Below are 15,766 nucleotides of genomic sequence, written 5' to 3' on the forward strand. Positions count from 1 at the left end.
TATTCATATGTGAAAGTATTATAAATTTCTTATATATTTATCTATTTAAGTATTTATCTTCAAGATACTGCATTTATCTTCAAGTGCTCTGTAATTCATAACATTTATTAATTAGAACAAACCCTTTCTGCAGATTAGAAGTTCTACTATATTACAAAATCAGTGATGTGACACAAGTACTTCTACATTATAGTAATATATAATAACACTGATTTGCCAGACTTTTCCCTCTCCTTACATATTTTGTAAAATTCCTAAATTGTCAGCTTCTTTTGCAGAAAAGGTGACTTGTTTCATTTTTGAGACTTAAGATGAGTACACTGTTTTAATTTTAAAACAGGAAATAAAAATCTAAACAAAGAGCCAGCATGTAAATTTCCATATCCTGTGGTGAAATATGATAAATGACCTGGACAGCTCTTGCCTAGAGTTGTTGGATTAATCTATTAATGGAAAAAGGGATTGTCTCAGACCGTTTCCTGCTGAGATTCTGAGTAGTAGAGAAGGCTTATTGAAGAAATAAATGACTATTTCATGAAACATCAGGACACTAGAAGACAATGAAAACAGAATTCATCCAGAAAGAACAACACTGATGCCTTAAACACTGTTGTTCAGTTAAAGAGTTTACATGTTTCATTTAAGACAGATAAAGTAACAGGTATGTATGGTCAAAGGCACTAATTAAATTCTCTTCTGAGAGGTTTATTCGTTCAGAAATATCCTTAAAGCAATGATAATAGCTAACAAGATGATTCTCAGACAGTTAGCTGTATTAGTTAGCTTTCCCTGGATTGTTCAGTGCTAAGAAACAGTTTCAAACTGCTCTCACCCCTCCACTGCCCCAACACACAAAAGAAAGATGGGAAAATCGAAGGGTCTGGAAAAGACTTTAGGTGTCTCTCTTGAACCACTTACATCCAATTGAGAGGACCATGGGGTCACACTTAACTCTACAAAGTTTTAACAATGGGTGTGATAGCCACCCCTTTCATATGGTTTTTCCCATGGTATTGAGTTTGTGGAGGAGTATGAAGTAGAAATTTCTTGGCCTTAGACTCCTGTCTTTTTTCTTTCTTTCTTTCTTTCTTTTTTTTTTTTTTTTTTTTTTTGTAGTGTTTCATTTTCCTCTTCAGGATGAAGATAGCATTTGGATTCCCTCTCATACCAAGATAACTACTTGGAATTTCAAACTTAAAGAAGTTAGCCAATGGGCTTGTCTTCGTTATCTGTGCCTTGTAATATTGGGCATAAGAAATTTAAGTAACAGCCAAGAGTTTAGATAAAACCAGATTGAGTCTCAAAATCTCTGGCAACATCATTATTTTTGGTAAACAGAATAGTAAGGATCCAAAACTGATTAATGTTCATTTCCCACACTTGTGGAAATGTTTTCAACAACATCTTGTTAGATATTGTACCTATGGGGAATTTTCTAGTTTAGTATGGAATCATTATGCCCAGTGAGACCCCATATACATTTCGCTTCCTTGGGTCTTTTCCTTTGGCTGCTCTTTAGCTCTCAATTGTATTCACAGTTTTCCTTGGTGCTGTCATTTGAGGTGTTCAATTAACTAAACAAGGAGGCCATTACACTGATGTGGCTCTAATGTCACAGCAGCCTAAAAATCTAAGCCCGTAAATGCCTCTAGGTTATGAAATAGAAAGTAAGATAACCAATAACAAATAGTCAACTAAGCTTTAAGCTATAGCCAATCAATCAATAAGTCCTGCTTCCACACCTTCCTATGTTAAGTCTTTTTCCCCAGCTCCTGTCAGTGGAGGGTCCCTAACTATTTCTGGTTTGGTGTTGCCCAATTCCAATAAATTTTTGTTCTTATAAACTCTTACACCTTTTAATATGCCTCAGCTTATCTTTTAATGGGTCTGATATTACTATCGAAATTTTTTGTTAGGTATACTCTGTGGGATATATCTTTGAAAAATATTCTTTTCACAAGCTCCTGCCCTTATTTCCAACAAACCTACTTGAAAATTCCACTTGATTTCCTCTAATGTCAACTTAAATATTTCATAACTCTCCTAAATTAGTTCTTCCTCTCTCTACCCTCTTGGTTTCCCCATTTCTTTATTTAATTTTATTTTTTAAATTTTTTATTTTACGGAGGCTCTACACCCAATGGCAGGACTCAAATCCATGGCCCCAAGACCAAGAGTTGCAGGTTCCAGTGACTGAGCCAGCCAGACATCCCACCCCATTTCTTTAGATGCTACTTCAGATCCCAGACCACCAATGTAAAAATATAGGTATCTTTTTTGATGCCCTTTCACTTATTTATGTCCACCTCCCATGCCTTCCTAAATGTCATACTCAGTCAGTTACTAAATCTTATTGATTCTTCTTTCAAGATGTTTTACATCCTTCTCTTGGCTACAGTGTTAGACTGGTTTTAGGTTTTATATCTAGGTGACATATATCATCTTCGCCAGGTTTCTAACAGAAGTTTTCCCTTTTATGATTTGCCTTATACCTCATGCTAGATTAGTATCTTAAAATCAATGAACACTGTATCTTCCCTTCTCAGAAATATTAATTGGTTTCTCAGTTCTTCAGGGTAAAGTCTGCTATCTTTCTCCAAGATTTAGGCTGTTGACTTACTGTAATGGTTAAGATCAGGTTGAACTGCAAGTGACAGACAATCCAAAATAAAAGTGATTCGAACAAAACAGATGTAAAAGTCCAGAGAGAACCAGGGTTGGTTTAATACTCCATACTACCACTTGCTTTTTCTATTTCATTATTCCTTCATGTGTTACTTATATTCTGAAGTTCATTTCATGGTCCAAAATGGCTTTCCAACTCTATCTTCATTCCAGTCTGCAAGAAGAAGAAAAGGGCTTGTCTTTTTTAGGGAAATTTCCAGGATGGTGTGCCTCCTGCTGCTCACACCCTTTGGTGAAAATTTATTTTTCTGGCTGAATGTACTTATATTCTGATGAGCAAGTGCCCCACTAAAAATTGAAAGTGCTATTCCTCAAGAAGTTGGGAGAATAGATACAGGGATATGATCAGGAAACTCTTCCGCACCTAACCTTCTAGCTGCTGCTTCTTTACACCAGTCTGCCAGTCTAGTTAAATTCTCCCTGGGTCCATTTAAACATAAACGCTTCAGAACACTCCAGTTCACACTTGTCTCTGTCCTTTAGAGAAAATGTTGATTTGGCAACCAATCAGGAACTTATTTTGTAACAGGCTTATTAATGAAGTCTTAATGATTAGAGCATTGTTTAAATTTTCCTCCTTGTCTAATCCTTTCAGCTAGATCAAGGAAGAAACTACATAGCCTATCTCCCAACTGTGATTGCTTGGCATGTTGTCTGGCATGCAGTACAACTTAATGACTATATTCTAGTTTACCTAACAGGCTGGGAGCACCAATCTGGCATTTATCACACCTATTTCTTTATTACGGAGGGATTATGCATCAAGCGTTTTGATGCACAGTATTTACAATTTAGCTGGTGGGATAAGTTATAAACTACTAATATAGGTGAAATCTTATTTGGGAAAACGGGATCAAAACATAGACTCCCTCCCTCTACTCAGTAAATCTTAAAGACCAATAATAGGTAATGAAAAGATATGAGAAAAAAAAGACTCTCAATTTTTTTACTTTGAAAAAGCAGGTTTCAAAACATTCTGAGGACTGTTAGGTATAGAAAAAACAAATTTAGTACTGTATTAAAAGATATATTGGGCCCCCATGACCTTTGAATTGTTTTTCCTGAAATGGCCATGGACTGGGGTAGAGTAGCTTCAGCTGATCTTCTTTGTAACCTACACTTTGAACTTCTGAATTAAGTATATGAAATCTGTGGTCATGGGAAGTATATAACTGGGCAATTGGGATTTTAAAACTATGGCCTTGGTTTCATCAACACTGTAAACACATAGGTTTCTCTTAATGTAATCATCTTTATATGATGAATTCAGGGAGGACTACAGCCTTTGTCCCACAAATGTTAATACACTATTCCATATGTTCTTTTTTAAGATTTATTAGTGAGAGAGAGCATGCTCAAGCAGGGATAGCAGCAGCAGGAGAGGAGAGAGAGAATCCACAAGCAGACTCCCCAGCTGAAAGCGGAGCCTAATGCAGGGGCAGATCCCAGGATCCAGAGATGAAGACCAGGGCTGAAACCAAAGTTGGCTGCTCAGCCAACTGAGCCACTTAGGTGCCCCCTCCCCCATATTCTTTATACTTCATGAAATCCTTTCACAGTTCTATGAGGTTGGTTTATCTGATGTTATGAATCCCTATTTGAAGAAACCATGACTTAGAGTTTAAGTTACTTCAGGCTGTATAACAAGCGAGTGCTAGCCAGATGCGTTCCATTTTTCTTGTTTTCATTTTTATTTAACTCTGGGTCAGTATGTTGTATTATATCACACGGGAACTCAGAGTCCTTGAAGGCACATTCTTTCCTGGATGTATTAGGTAGTGAGAACTAGGATTCTAATGTGGATTTCCTAAAAAGAAGAATTCTGCCATTATCTATCTAGGCTGATACCTTTTGAAATAACTTGTTTGTATTTGTTTAAAAATAGGTTTTTAAAGCAAAATGTTATTCAGAAATTTGAGATTCCCAAATGTGACAGTCTCAAATTCTCACCATAAAATGTAAAAAACAACAGTAGTTAACATACAGACTAGTGTTTGAGAGGAGGTAATAACTGGTCATAGAAAGTTTGGCTGAGTTAGGATAAGGCCATTAAGGAGAGAATCAATAATAGTGAGGTCATCTACTTCATATGTAGACTTTTATGGCAAAAGAGGACTTAAATATCCATTGGATATGGCATTGAACAAAATAATTATATAGCTTTGGCTATATACATTATATACATGTAGTAGTATACAAACAAGTACAGGAGAGATAATCCAAGAATATTAACATATTTGTAGCATGCATTTTCCAGAGAAGCAAAAAGAGTAGGTCATCACAAAACTGCTGGGAAAATGAAGAAACTGATGTTGTCCTGCTATCAGAAGGAAGAGGAAAACCATGAAAGGTATTAAACCAATTTAGGATTTTAGTTTGGAGGAGGGATGCCGTGGTTGTGTATACATAGGCAGTTTTTTGCCTTGCAACTTTCAAATCAATGGAAGACAATGTACTGGACAAGAAAAAATATTTAGGAATCAAAAATACTTTATTTCACCCCTCCCCAGCATCCAAGGTAAAAGATAATCGTAGTTATGATTGAGTGCTTATTGACAAACATATGCTAGAGGGTACACTGAATGCCCTCTCCTTTACTCTTTCATCAACCATGTGAAAATAAGTGGTACTATACCCTTTTCTTAGAACTAGAAGTTCCAAAAGGTTAGTAAGTATGATAACAGTGAGAAAGAAGAGCAGAATCTATTTCTACCTGTTCCTGAGCTCATTCTGTTAAACTCTATTCAGTGAGGCAACAGTGAATTCCTTTAGTTGGACCTCGTAACAAAGAGAACATAGTCTCTAAACTGGAAAAGGTATTAATGTTGGCTTGTGAGTTGTTTATCAGAAAGGCCCAGTGGAGCCTAGTTAACTGTTACGTCGGGCCCCACAGCTTTTACTGTCATTGTATCAGTTCGGTGGGGGAACTGATTAATTCTTCTATTGATGACATCATGAACAATTCCTCAGTTCCAGGGGGTGGGGGGAGCAATAAAAAACCTTAGTATTGAAATTATTGGGGATCTCTTCTCTAGAATTTATCTTCCAGAAATGGAGAATTCCTCTAATTTGATAAAATCTTTCAAACTGAAACTTTAATGTACTTAATACATATTTCAAAATTACTTCATGTCGGAAACACTGTTAAAGTGTAATAACTATAATTATGAAAGATTTACATCACCACAAGCATCTGGAGATGCACACAGGTGTTATTAATCTATTAGTTGGAAGGCTAAGTAGCTGGCATTATGATAGTACTCTGTGTACAGGACTATTTTTTAAGCCCACCATTTGCAATTGATTACATGGACCATCTGTAACTGTCTGTGAATCATGTTAGGAGTTACCCCACTGACATTTATCGAACATTTGTCATGTAGCAAAATGTCTTGTATAGAAAAGTTGACACATAATGGCTTTCAGGTTTCACTAAATCAACTTTAGATACCAGGCTGTAAGTACAACCCATTGATATGTAGTCTCCAGAAAAATACGGCTTATGACTCGATTAGGGAATACAGCCTCACCCCGAGCCCTCCGAGCGTAGAGCAAAAGGTCTTTTGTGACCAGAGAGGTGACTTTGCTCCACCGTTTGTTCCCGTGGAACTCTCAAGTGGCGTCAAAAGTGGCGAGGAAAGAAAATGTGGGACATACAGCTAAAGATGACGTGGGATCAGCGGGTCGCGATCATTCGGCGGCTGCGGATTTGCCTACGGGGAAGACGCGAAATCTCTGTTAAGCCTGTGGTTCACCGAGGAGTGAACCATTCTCACTCGACGCGAACGCGCCACCTGTCAGACCAGAGGAGACGCTGGGGATGGAGAGGGCGGCGGGGAAGAAGGTGCCCCGGGTCCGGGCAAAAAAAAAAAAAAAAAAGGCTGTGGGCCAGCTAGCGGGTCTCGGCCTTCGAAGCGCTCTGGTCGGAGTGACAAAGCAGTGGGGTTAGGGGAAGGAGTGCAAGCTAGATCCGGAGGCCACAACATGCAGACCCCGGGATCAGACTGGGAGACCGCGGGCGCCACCGCGTGCCCCTCCCCTGAGCCAGCCTCTCAGCTCCTCCTCCCAGACACGTGACCACAGCCGGCGGGTCTCCTCGCTCCCGCAGCGTAGCTCGCTCTGTTTCTTCCCTCCCGCCGCCGTGCCCTTCGTCTCCTCAGTTCCCATCCCTCCGCCCTCCCCCAGCTGAGGAGTGCCCGCCCCTCTGCCCTATTCTTCGCTTGTTCATTGGCTGAGGCCTCAAGGACGCGTCCCGAGGGCGGGTGGCAGCCATTGGTGGGATGAGCAATCCGAGTTCCCGGATGAGGGAACATTCAGCAGTATAAAGGGAGCGAGGAAGGCGGGAGACAGCGCAGTTTGAATCGCGGTGCGACGGCGGAGTAGGCGGTGGGATCTCGCTGGCTGGCTGACTAGTCCTTTCTCTGCCTTGCTTGTTTGAGCTTCAGCGGAATTCGAAATGGTAAACTTCGCGGAGGCGCTCGAAGACTTCGCGGGTTTTTGCCGATGGGAGAAAAACCCGTTACACACGGGAGATGGGGGTGAAGTGGCGACGGTTGGGAACGCGCGGAGACAGGATTTGGAAGAGCGGGGGGAGGTGTTTTGTCGGCGGCGAGCGGAGCAGCCTCCGATCTCGCGGCGGGCGGCGACGGTTGGGTGGCGCGCGCAGCGCCGCTGGGGGCCGGCGGGCGGACGGAGGCGCGCGGCCGCGGCGGGCGCGCTGCGGGGGGGCGGGCGGGCGGGGTCGCCCTTGCGGCGCGCGGCTGGCCAGAGACCCCGGCTGGGCACGGGGCCGCGCTCGCGCCTGGGCCGCGCCGCGGTGGGGGAGGGGCGCGCCGCCCTGGTAATCCTATATTCCCCATTCCTCCTTCGCTCGCGGGCGTGTGCGCGCCGCAGGCTGGCGGTAAGGCTGGGAAGGACTCCGGAAAGGCCAAGACAAAGGCGGTTTCCCGCTCACAGAGAGCCGGCTTGCAGGTCAGTGGTTGTTCGTGCAGTCTGGGAATTGTGGCGTTTTTCTTTCCACCGCTTTTCGTGTTTATCATCGCTGTAGATGGGCGTTTCGTCCTTGCGTGGGTGATGCGGTGTCGCGACTTGGTTTGCCGATACGATAAATATCGGGGGGGGCGATCACGTGTGTCGATGCTGGGGCGCGTTGCTGCACCAGCGTATATGCCCCTTGGTTTGGCGCGCGTGTGATATTACCATCTTTGACTCTAACATCTTTGTGCATTTATGTTTGTGTGCTTAAAATTAAGTTCCCGGTGGGCCGTATTCATCGACACCTGAAATCTAGGACGACCAGTCATGGACGTGTGGGCGCGACTGCCGCTGTGTACAGCGCAGCCATCCTGGAGTATCTCACCGCAGAGGTAAATGGGTGTACGCCTATAATCTGGAAAAGGTTTTGGGGGGGTTGGGGGAGGCGGCGAGAGGGAAGGAGGAAAGTGATGCAAGAAAAACTCCCAGGCCCTAAACGCGGCTAGAAGCTTCTGAGAACGCTAGAGGGGGCTGGTGTTCATTAAGGAATCCTTTTGAGCTTGGTTGAGTTTGCTGCTCTTGGAAATAAAATTGCGTGCCCCCTTTTGCATGTGTTGCCATTCAGGTAGTAGGGAAAGACATCATTTGGTAGATTTACCTTCATGAAGATTTGATTCTACTCTCTGGGCTTCCGCTTTAAGGAAAGTTGGAAGGAGATTGATTAGAATCTGCCTTGTAGGTACTTGAATTGGCAGGAAATGCATCAAAAGACTTGAAGGTAAAGCGTATTACCCCTCGTCACTTGCAACTTGCTATTCGTGGAGATGAAGAATTGGACTCTCTCATCAAGGCTACAATTGCTGGTGGTGGTATGTAAATACTAAAATTTTATTCCTTCGTAGAAAAAATTTTGTAGCTCATTTTTTAGTACAGAAGAACACGTATTTTTATGGATCTTAAGTGTGGTTGCATTATGAAATTTAATTTGTGTATGTAACTTAGTGAATATTTACATACTTGAGCTTTGCATTTAAAGACCTTTTCCAAGCTGAACATTAAACTGACTTAGTTTTATGTTTTATGTGATGTTTATATATATTAAAAAGTAGTATTAATCGCTGTTCCTCTCCTAGGTGTCATTCCACACATCCACAAATCTCTGATTGGGAAGAAAGGACAACAGAAGACTGTTTAAAGGATGCCTGGATTCCTTATTATCTCAGGACTCTAAATACTCTTAACAGCTGTCCAGTGTTGGTGATTCCAGTGGACTGTATCTCTGTGAAAAACACAATTTTGCCTTTTTGTAATTCTATTTGAGCAAGTTGGAAGTTTAATTAGCTTTCCAACCAACCAAATTTCTGCATTCGAGTCTTAACCATATTTAAGTGTTACTGTGGCTTCAAAGAAGCTATTGATTCTGAAGTAGTGGGTTTTGATTGAGTTGACTGTTTTTAAAAAACTGTTTGGATTTTAATTGTGATGCAGAAGTTATAGTAACAAACATTTGGTTTTGTACAGACATTATTTCCACTCCAGTGGATAAGCTCAATAAAGGTCATATCCCAAACTCTTTGTGTTTTAAATTTGCTTGATTGTAATGGGAATTCCTTTCTTTTGAGTAGGGATCTCATACAGCAGTTAACATAAGCCTACTTATTCTCTTGAAATCGAACTTGGTACAACCAAGTCAGCAGACCCAAGTGTAATTTTTTTTAATGTTCTGTAATGAGCTATTAAAAATTTTAAAACGTTGGCAGGAGCTGCAGTGGGGCAAGTTGCTGTTTCTTAGGCTAAGCTTGGCCATCTCAAGTTTGTTGATGGTGTCTGCTCTGTGTGATAGCATCACACTGGTGGGCTATTGCTGTGGTGGATTTGGGGAGGAAGAGGGCATTATACCTACCTCCATAGAGGGAACTGTAAGTTTAGATTTTGGAGATAATAGTTTTTCGTGTGCTATGGTGTTTTGAAGTTTTTTCAGTTAACATCTTGGTGGGGGGCTTCATGCTCTTCCCATTTTCCAGAAGAGTGTCAGTATTTATTTGCAAGTCCTGAGTTACATATTTGCATGCTGACAATAGCTTGATTGAACATGGTGAAAAAATGAGTATTTTTTGGTTGGGTCGAGTGGACCATTTTGACACTTGATTTGTGAAGTTCCTGGCCTAATCTGTTAAATTTGGATGACATTACCAAGCAGTAAGTGGTCCCTTTCACCCCACCAAGGAGACCCAACATGACATTAAAGATCACGAGGAAATGCCATGAAAATGGGGGAAAGGAAAAATCCAACAAGTCATTTTCTGTGATGGAATACATTAAAAGGTGGTGCCTTCTTGTTTTGGTCATAAAGGATTTGGATTAGGGCTTTTCACCGGAATAATTTGCAAACTGCAAATAAAGTGTTAATATCTTATGGAGGTACTGAGAAGCAATTTAATGGAATATGAGTCAGGAAAATGGTGTGTAGCTGAAATAAAAAGGAAATAAAACGATACCGTAGTTAGGGTATAAAAGGATACTGTGGTTAGGTCAAACGGCGCTCTAATGAGCTGAACACCTGTGCCGGAAGCACTTCCTAGGGACTGACAGCGCGGTACTCACCTGACCGAAACCTGCCAAGGCTGAAGGGGCCTAGAGGCGGCCCTTTGATCCCTGGGATTTTTCCCGTAAACGAGCGGCCCCAGCCCCCATCCGTAGCTCCGGCCGCCCGGAAGGCGGGCTCCCGCCTGCGCTGGCCGCGCTGGGAGGTCAGGGGACACGGCACTGCGAAGGCGGGAGGCCCGGTCCCCACCTCGACGGAATCCCCCGGCGGGCAGCCGGGCTGGTATCGCCCGCCTACTCCCCCCCTTACCCCCCCGTCTCCGGCGTTGGTTGGCTCCGAGCGTGTCGGCGCCGCGCACTGACAGCGAAGTCGGCTCCGACTCTCAGGCCCGGGAGCTCGGTCCAGGGGCCCGGAGGGATGAGGCTCGCGCCGTAGGGGCCCGCGGGGGGCGGGGAGGCCGCCGTGAGGAGGCGGAGCTGTGAGCCCGCCAGTCCGCCCGGGCCGCCGCCGCCGCCACGGTGCCCTGCTCTCCTCCCCGCTCGCCACCGCACGCCCCCACCCCGGGTCGGCTCGCCTCCGCCGCGGCCGGGCGTCCGTTTCCCCACCCCCACCCCCTCCGTAGCTGCGCTACCGGAGGAAACGGAAGAAAGCGCGAGCCATGGAGGGGAACCGGGATGAGGCGGAGAAATGTGTGGAGATCGCCCGGGAGGCCCTCAACGCCGGCAACCGTGAGAAGGCCCAGCGCTTCCTGCAAAAGGCGGAGAAGCTCTACCCACTGCCCTCGGCCCGCGGTGAGGCCCTCAGTGTCCGTTCCCTACCTGCCGGGTCCCCAGACCGCCGCGTAGCCCGCCCCCGCCCCCACCATCGCCCCTCCGGGAACCGGCGGCATCCCCGGCCTGCCAGACCCCGCCGCAGGGCCCCGGGAGGAACATCCCGACACACCCCCGCCCCGGCCCCGACTGCCCCGGGCTGGGCCTGGGGTGGGCTGCCCGAGATTCGCTCTGCACTAGCTTGCCTTCCAGATGCCGGCTCTCAGCGGACAGACGAGTGCTGCCGGTGCTCGGGTCCGTTTTGTAAAGGTCTAGCTGTCATTCTGCCAGGAGATTCCTCTGACCCCGTCTTACCTGAGTGGGGCTTTATAAATGGCTGTTCGGTTGTGTGGCCCCCTCCCACCGCATCTTAATCCTCAAATAAGGCCTAGGCCCCTAAGGAAGTGAGAGGAATGGGGGACTCTGGTAGCTCCTGTACAGGTCTCCGTTCCACCACCTCTGGGCTAGAACCCTATTCCCAGAGCAAACATTTCGAATACCTGAGATGACATTGCTTTTCCCCGGTAGAGCTTTTTTTGTTCGTTTTGTTTTTTGGTTGTTGTTGTTGTTTTTTTTTTTTTTTTTTTTTAGAAGAGAGGAGCACAAATTTGGCAAGAATGATAGAGTCAGCAATGATTTCCTGAATAGTATCTGACTGATACTATTTGATAACACCATAATTATGGTTAAATCAGGCAAATCACTAAGGAATACCATACTGGACTGACTTATTCGCCCTGTTCAGGTCCTGCTCTGTAGGCTTTAAAGTAATAATAATAGCCAGCATTTACTGAGCACTTTAGTGCCGGGCCTTGTGCCTAGTGTTTTGTATAAAATATTTCATTTACTCCTCAGAACAGTCCTCTATAGAGATGGAATTTGTTTAACCGGGTTTACCCATGTGTAAACATTTTTTTGATGAATGAATGAATCAGTGAGTGAATGAATAAAAATATTTCACCGAAGATCGCAGGGTAATTAGTACCAAAGTCAGAGTAGTACTTGAGCTTTCCAGCTCCAAAGAGCCTTTAACCATCATGCTCTATTAGCTTGCCAATAGAATACTGTTTCACTGGAGGTTCAAGGTATTTCTAGGTTAAGAAAATTAATGATAAGTTAATAAGAACGTGAGGCTGTTTTATTGTTTTCTCAATTTTTTTTATATTGTTGAACCCCTTGTATTCTTTGTTTTCTCTGTCATTTTGTTACACTGCTGTTGAATACTGTACCAGAGAGGACAGGAAAAGGAAGTGAAAGGAAAGAAAGGAGTTAATATTTTTTTAAAATGTGGCACAAATATGTAACAAAATTTACTAAATCATTTTTAAGCATTTGTTTCAGTAGTATTAAACATTTTTATACTGTTGTGTAATAGATCTCTGGAATTTTTCATCTTCTAGAGCTGAAATTCTATACCAACAAAGCAACTCCCCATTTTCCCTGCCTGCCAGCTTTGGCAACACTGTTCTTTATTTTTAAAATTCTACTACTTTAAATATGTTCTGTAAGTGAAATCATACAGTGTTTGTCCTTTTTGACTGGTTTATTTCACTTAGCATAATGTCCATTAAGTACATGTTGTAGCATGCAATATGATTTTCTTTTTTAAGGCTATATAATATTTCATTTTGCGTGCGCGCGCGCGCACACACACCCCAACATTTTCATTCATTTGCCAGTAGACATTAAGGTTGTTTTTATATTGTGGCTATTGTGAATAATGCTGCTGTGAACGTGGGTGTGCAAGTATCACATTACAAGTTTCTTCTGCTTTCAGTTCTTTGAGATACATACCCAGAAATGGGATTGCTGGATCATATTGGCAGTTCTATTTTTAAATATTTGAGGAACTACTGTACTGTTTTCCATACCACTTGCACCATTTTACATTCCCACCAACAGTGTGCACAAGAGTTAGTTTTTTCACATCTCCTCACCAAAAGTTTTTTAGATGTTTAACAGACTGAGCCACCCAGGCACCCTTACCCATTTTTAATTGGATTATTTATTTTGTGGTTGAGTTGTAGGAGTCCTTTATATATTTTGAATATAAAGCCCTTATCAGATATATGATTTGCACATTTTTTCACCCATTCCGTAGGAAGTCTTTCATTCTGCTGGTTGTGTCCTTGATGTACAGAAGTTGTTAAGCTTCGTGTAGTTTCATTTGTCTGTTTTTGCTTTTAAGCCTGTGTTTTTGGTGTTATATTTGAGAAACCATTGTGCAGAGTTAAAATTTGCATACTGTATGAATACATGATTTCATTTTAGCCATTATCTAGTACTAGAGGGACAGTTTTAACAGATGGAATACTTTGACTTTTGAATCCTATCTTCTCCACTTTCTAGCTGTAACCTTAATCTTGGGCATAACCTCTGTAGCCTTTTTTGGTTCTTTCATCTGCAAAATGGAGCAGTAATGTACTGATATCATGGGGCTATTGTAAGAGTTAAAGGACTTAATACATGGAATACGTTTAACAGTAAGCACTTAATTTTGGGGGTACCATTTCTATTTAACAAATGTGAGGCTCTGAGAAGCTTTAAACTTGTGGCTTGTTATTCTTATATAAACAAGTTGTTGTTTTTGTTGTTTGCTTAATGATTCATTGAGAAATTTTATTCTTTCAGTGTTTTTTTTTTCTTTCTTTTTTTTTTTTTTTAAGATTTTATTATTTATTTAACAGGCAGAGATCACAAGTAGGCAGAGAGGCAGGCAGACTAAGAGAGAAGTGGAAGCAGGCTCCCTGCTGAGCAGAGAGCCGGAAGTGAAGCGGGGCTCCATCCCAGGACGCCAGGATCATGACCTGAGCCAAAGGCAGAGGCTTTAACCCACTGAGCCATCCAGGCGCCCCTCAGTGGTTTTTTTCTTAACTAAGCTCTATTCCCAACATAGCTTGAACTCACAACCCTGAGATCAAGAGTCTTGTGTTTATGAACTGAACCAGCCAGGCATCCCTATCATATAAACAATTTGAATCAGTCTGCTAAAGGATACTGTAAGATATCAAAGTACAATACAGTTGTTGCTCTTAAAGACATGAACATAGAAAAAAATTAAGAAAAATAACTGAAAATTAATAGTACAATGTCTTGCAAAGGCAGTTCTGTGATTACCAAGTAAAGTGGTAGGGTACAGTTGTGGTGTGGTCAGAAAATCTTAGTTCAGATGGAGACTTTGCCTCTAACAGTTTTATAACCAGGGACAAGTTACTTAACATCTCTAAGTCATTTTTTGTGTGAGTTGTGAGGGTGAAATGTTATGTGTGAAATGAAGATTTTATCACAGGGCTGAAGTGAGCATTAGCTGAAATAAAGTTATGCTAAAATGCTTAGCAAAGTGTGTTTTACACAGAATGTTCTCAGAAGATGTTTAATGGAATAATTTAAGGATATAGGGGAGGGAAAGATCTAGAACATTTGTTTAAGTCCTAAGAAAATATTTAGTGTAGAAAGAAGTTGAAGCTATTGGTTAAAATGAAATTTTAAAATTTTATCGCTAAATTTCTCCTATTCTTCTCCTATTCTGAAACTCTCCTATTCTTCTAGATTACTTCCAAATTCTTATAACTCAGGGTTTTGACTGAAGGTTCCTCTGGATGTATTTTCCTACTAAAATAGGCAAAAGAAGACATTGCTTATTGACTTTCATTATTCTTAAACGGTGAATGGGAAAACGTGAGAGTAAATTCTAACCAAATTCAAAAATTTTTATCCTCTTTACATTTTATTTTTGCCAGGTGAGCATTTGGATTGATAAAACACTTTAAAAAGTTGGCAAGAGTTTTCCTTGAGGAAAAGCTTGGTCTTAAAATGGATTAGTACATTATTGCTTTCTATGTTTTTAGTTGAGGATATTATTTTATGGATCATTTCAGTGGACTTCTAAGAGAACTGAATTTTACAAATATTCAAATATTTTCATACTAGGAGTTTGGTTTATGTTCAAAAGGATTGATATGTATGACTAGCTACTATATATTCTGGGAAAATAATGTCAGCAAGCAGAAAAGTAAACTATGTTTTAGTTTCTTAAACTGTATATTTATTGAATTATTGATATGTTTTGGACTTTCACAGAGGGATACAATCTCACTGTTTTAATGCTTTACATTGCTATTTACTTAGTATTAACTTTACTGTTTCATACTAATTGGGGCCAATTAGTATAGATATTTTCGTTGTTTGGGTTTTTTTTTTTGTTTTAAGAAAAGCATTTTGATTGTTTTCAAGAATTCTTAGTAACTTGAACTAAATTGTGGCCTACAACTTCAAAAAAGGCCATCCTGTGTCTACTTTAATGAATGGATAATTCATGTGTAATTTGTACCATCCTTCTGCACAATTGCACTTAAAATAGTCCTCTTTTTTTTTTCCCCTCATATGGGAGATATATGTATAGAATTTTCCTTTTTCTTATTAAGTTATTTTAAAATTTAAATCTAATAAAAAATTCAGAGTTCTATCCCTCTTTTGCCTCACTTCAAATAGTAAATTAAAGCTTTTCAAACTGTCATTACACATCTGGAGTATTAGCTAACCTAGTCCTTTTAAGGCAATTCCATTTTCTTTCTATTTCTGACTTAATTAAAATTTAGTGACGAGTACAAATTATACATTCAGAATAGTTACTTAGATAACATTGAGTTAAGTGCTATAAAATGATCTCCAAATTTCAGCTAATAGCCAAACTGTTTCAGACATTATAGTTAAAGAAAGAAGACTGAATTTGGTTTTGAACCTTAATTTAATA

At 41.5% G+C, this 15,766-nt stretch overlaps 2 protein-coding genes across 3 annotated transcripts in view; both read left to right on the top strand.

Moving 5' to 3' along the window:
- Nucleotides 1–6,970: 6,970 nt before the first annotated feature.
- Nucleotides 6,971–9,229, top strand: LOC122889349 (histone H2A.Z). Its single transcript, XM_044224413.1, has 5 exons — nt 6,971–7,144; nt 7,579–7,656; nt 7,938–8,051; nt 8,399–8,528; nt 8,793–9,229. The coding sequence occupies exons 1-5, from the start codon at nt 7,142–7,144 to the stop codon at nt 8,852–8,854; spliced, it is 387 nt and encodes a 128-aa protein (XP_044080348.1). The 5' UTR covers nt 6,971–7,141; the 3' UTR covers nt 8,855–9,229.
- A 1,496-nt stretch (nt 9,230–10,725) lies between these two features.
- The window catches only part of DNAJB14 (DnaJ heat shock protein family (Hsp40) member B14), a 48,336-nt gene continuing 43,295 nt past the window's right edge, over nt 10,726–15,766 (top strand). For both annotated transcript variants that reach the window (XM_044224416.1, XM_044224415.1), the window contains exon 1: nt 10,726–10,995. In XM_044224416.1, the coding sequence (XP_044080351.1) occupies nt 10,863–10,995 (133 nt within the window). In that variant the 5' untranslated portion in view covers nt 10,726–10,862. The remainder of the gene's footprint in view (nt 10,996–15,766) is intronic.

Source organism: Neovison vison, chromosome 11 (assembly GCF_020171115.1).
Source record: "Neovison vison isolate M4711 chromosome 11, ASM_NN_V1, whole genome shotgun sequence".
In the NCBI taxonomy this organism is placed as follows: Eukaryota; Metazoa; Chordata; class Mammalia; order Carnivora; family Mustelidae; genus Neogale; species Neogale vison.

Bases quoted from the DNA above. Each gene is read 5' to 3' on its own strand.
- LOC122889349 (XM_044224413.1), top strand. The intron at 7,657-7,937 runs GTCAGTGGTTGT...CTTAAAATTAAG, and splicing joins CACAGAGAGCCGGCTTGCAG to TTCCCGGTGGGCCGTATTCA. The intron at 8,052-8,398 runs GTAAATGGGTGT...TCTGCCTTGTAG, and splicing joins TGGAGTATCTCACCGCAGAG to GTACTTGAATTGGCAGGAAA.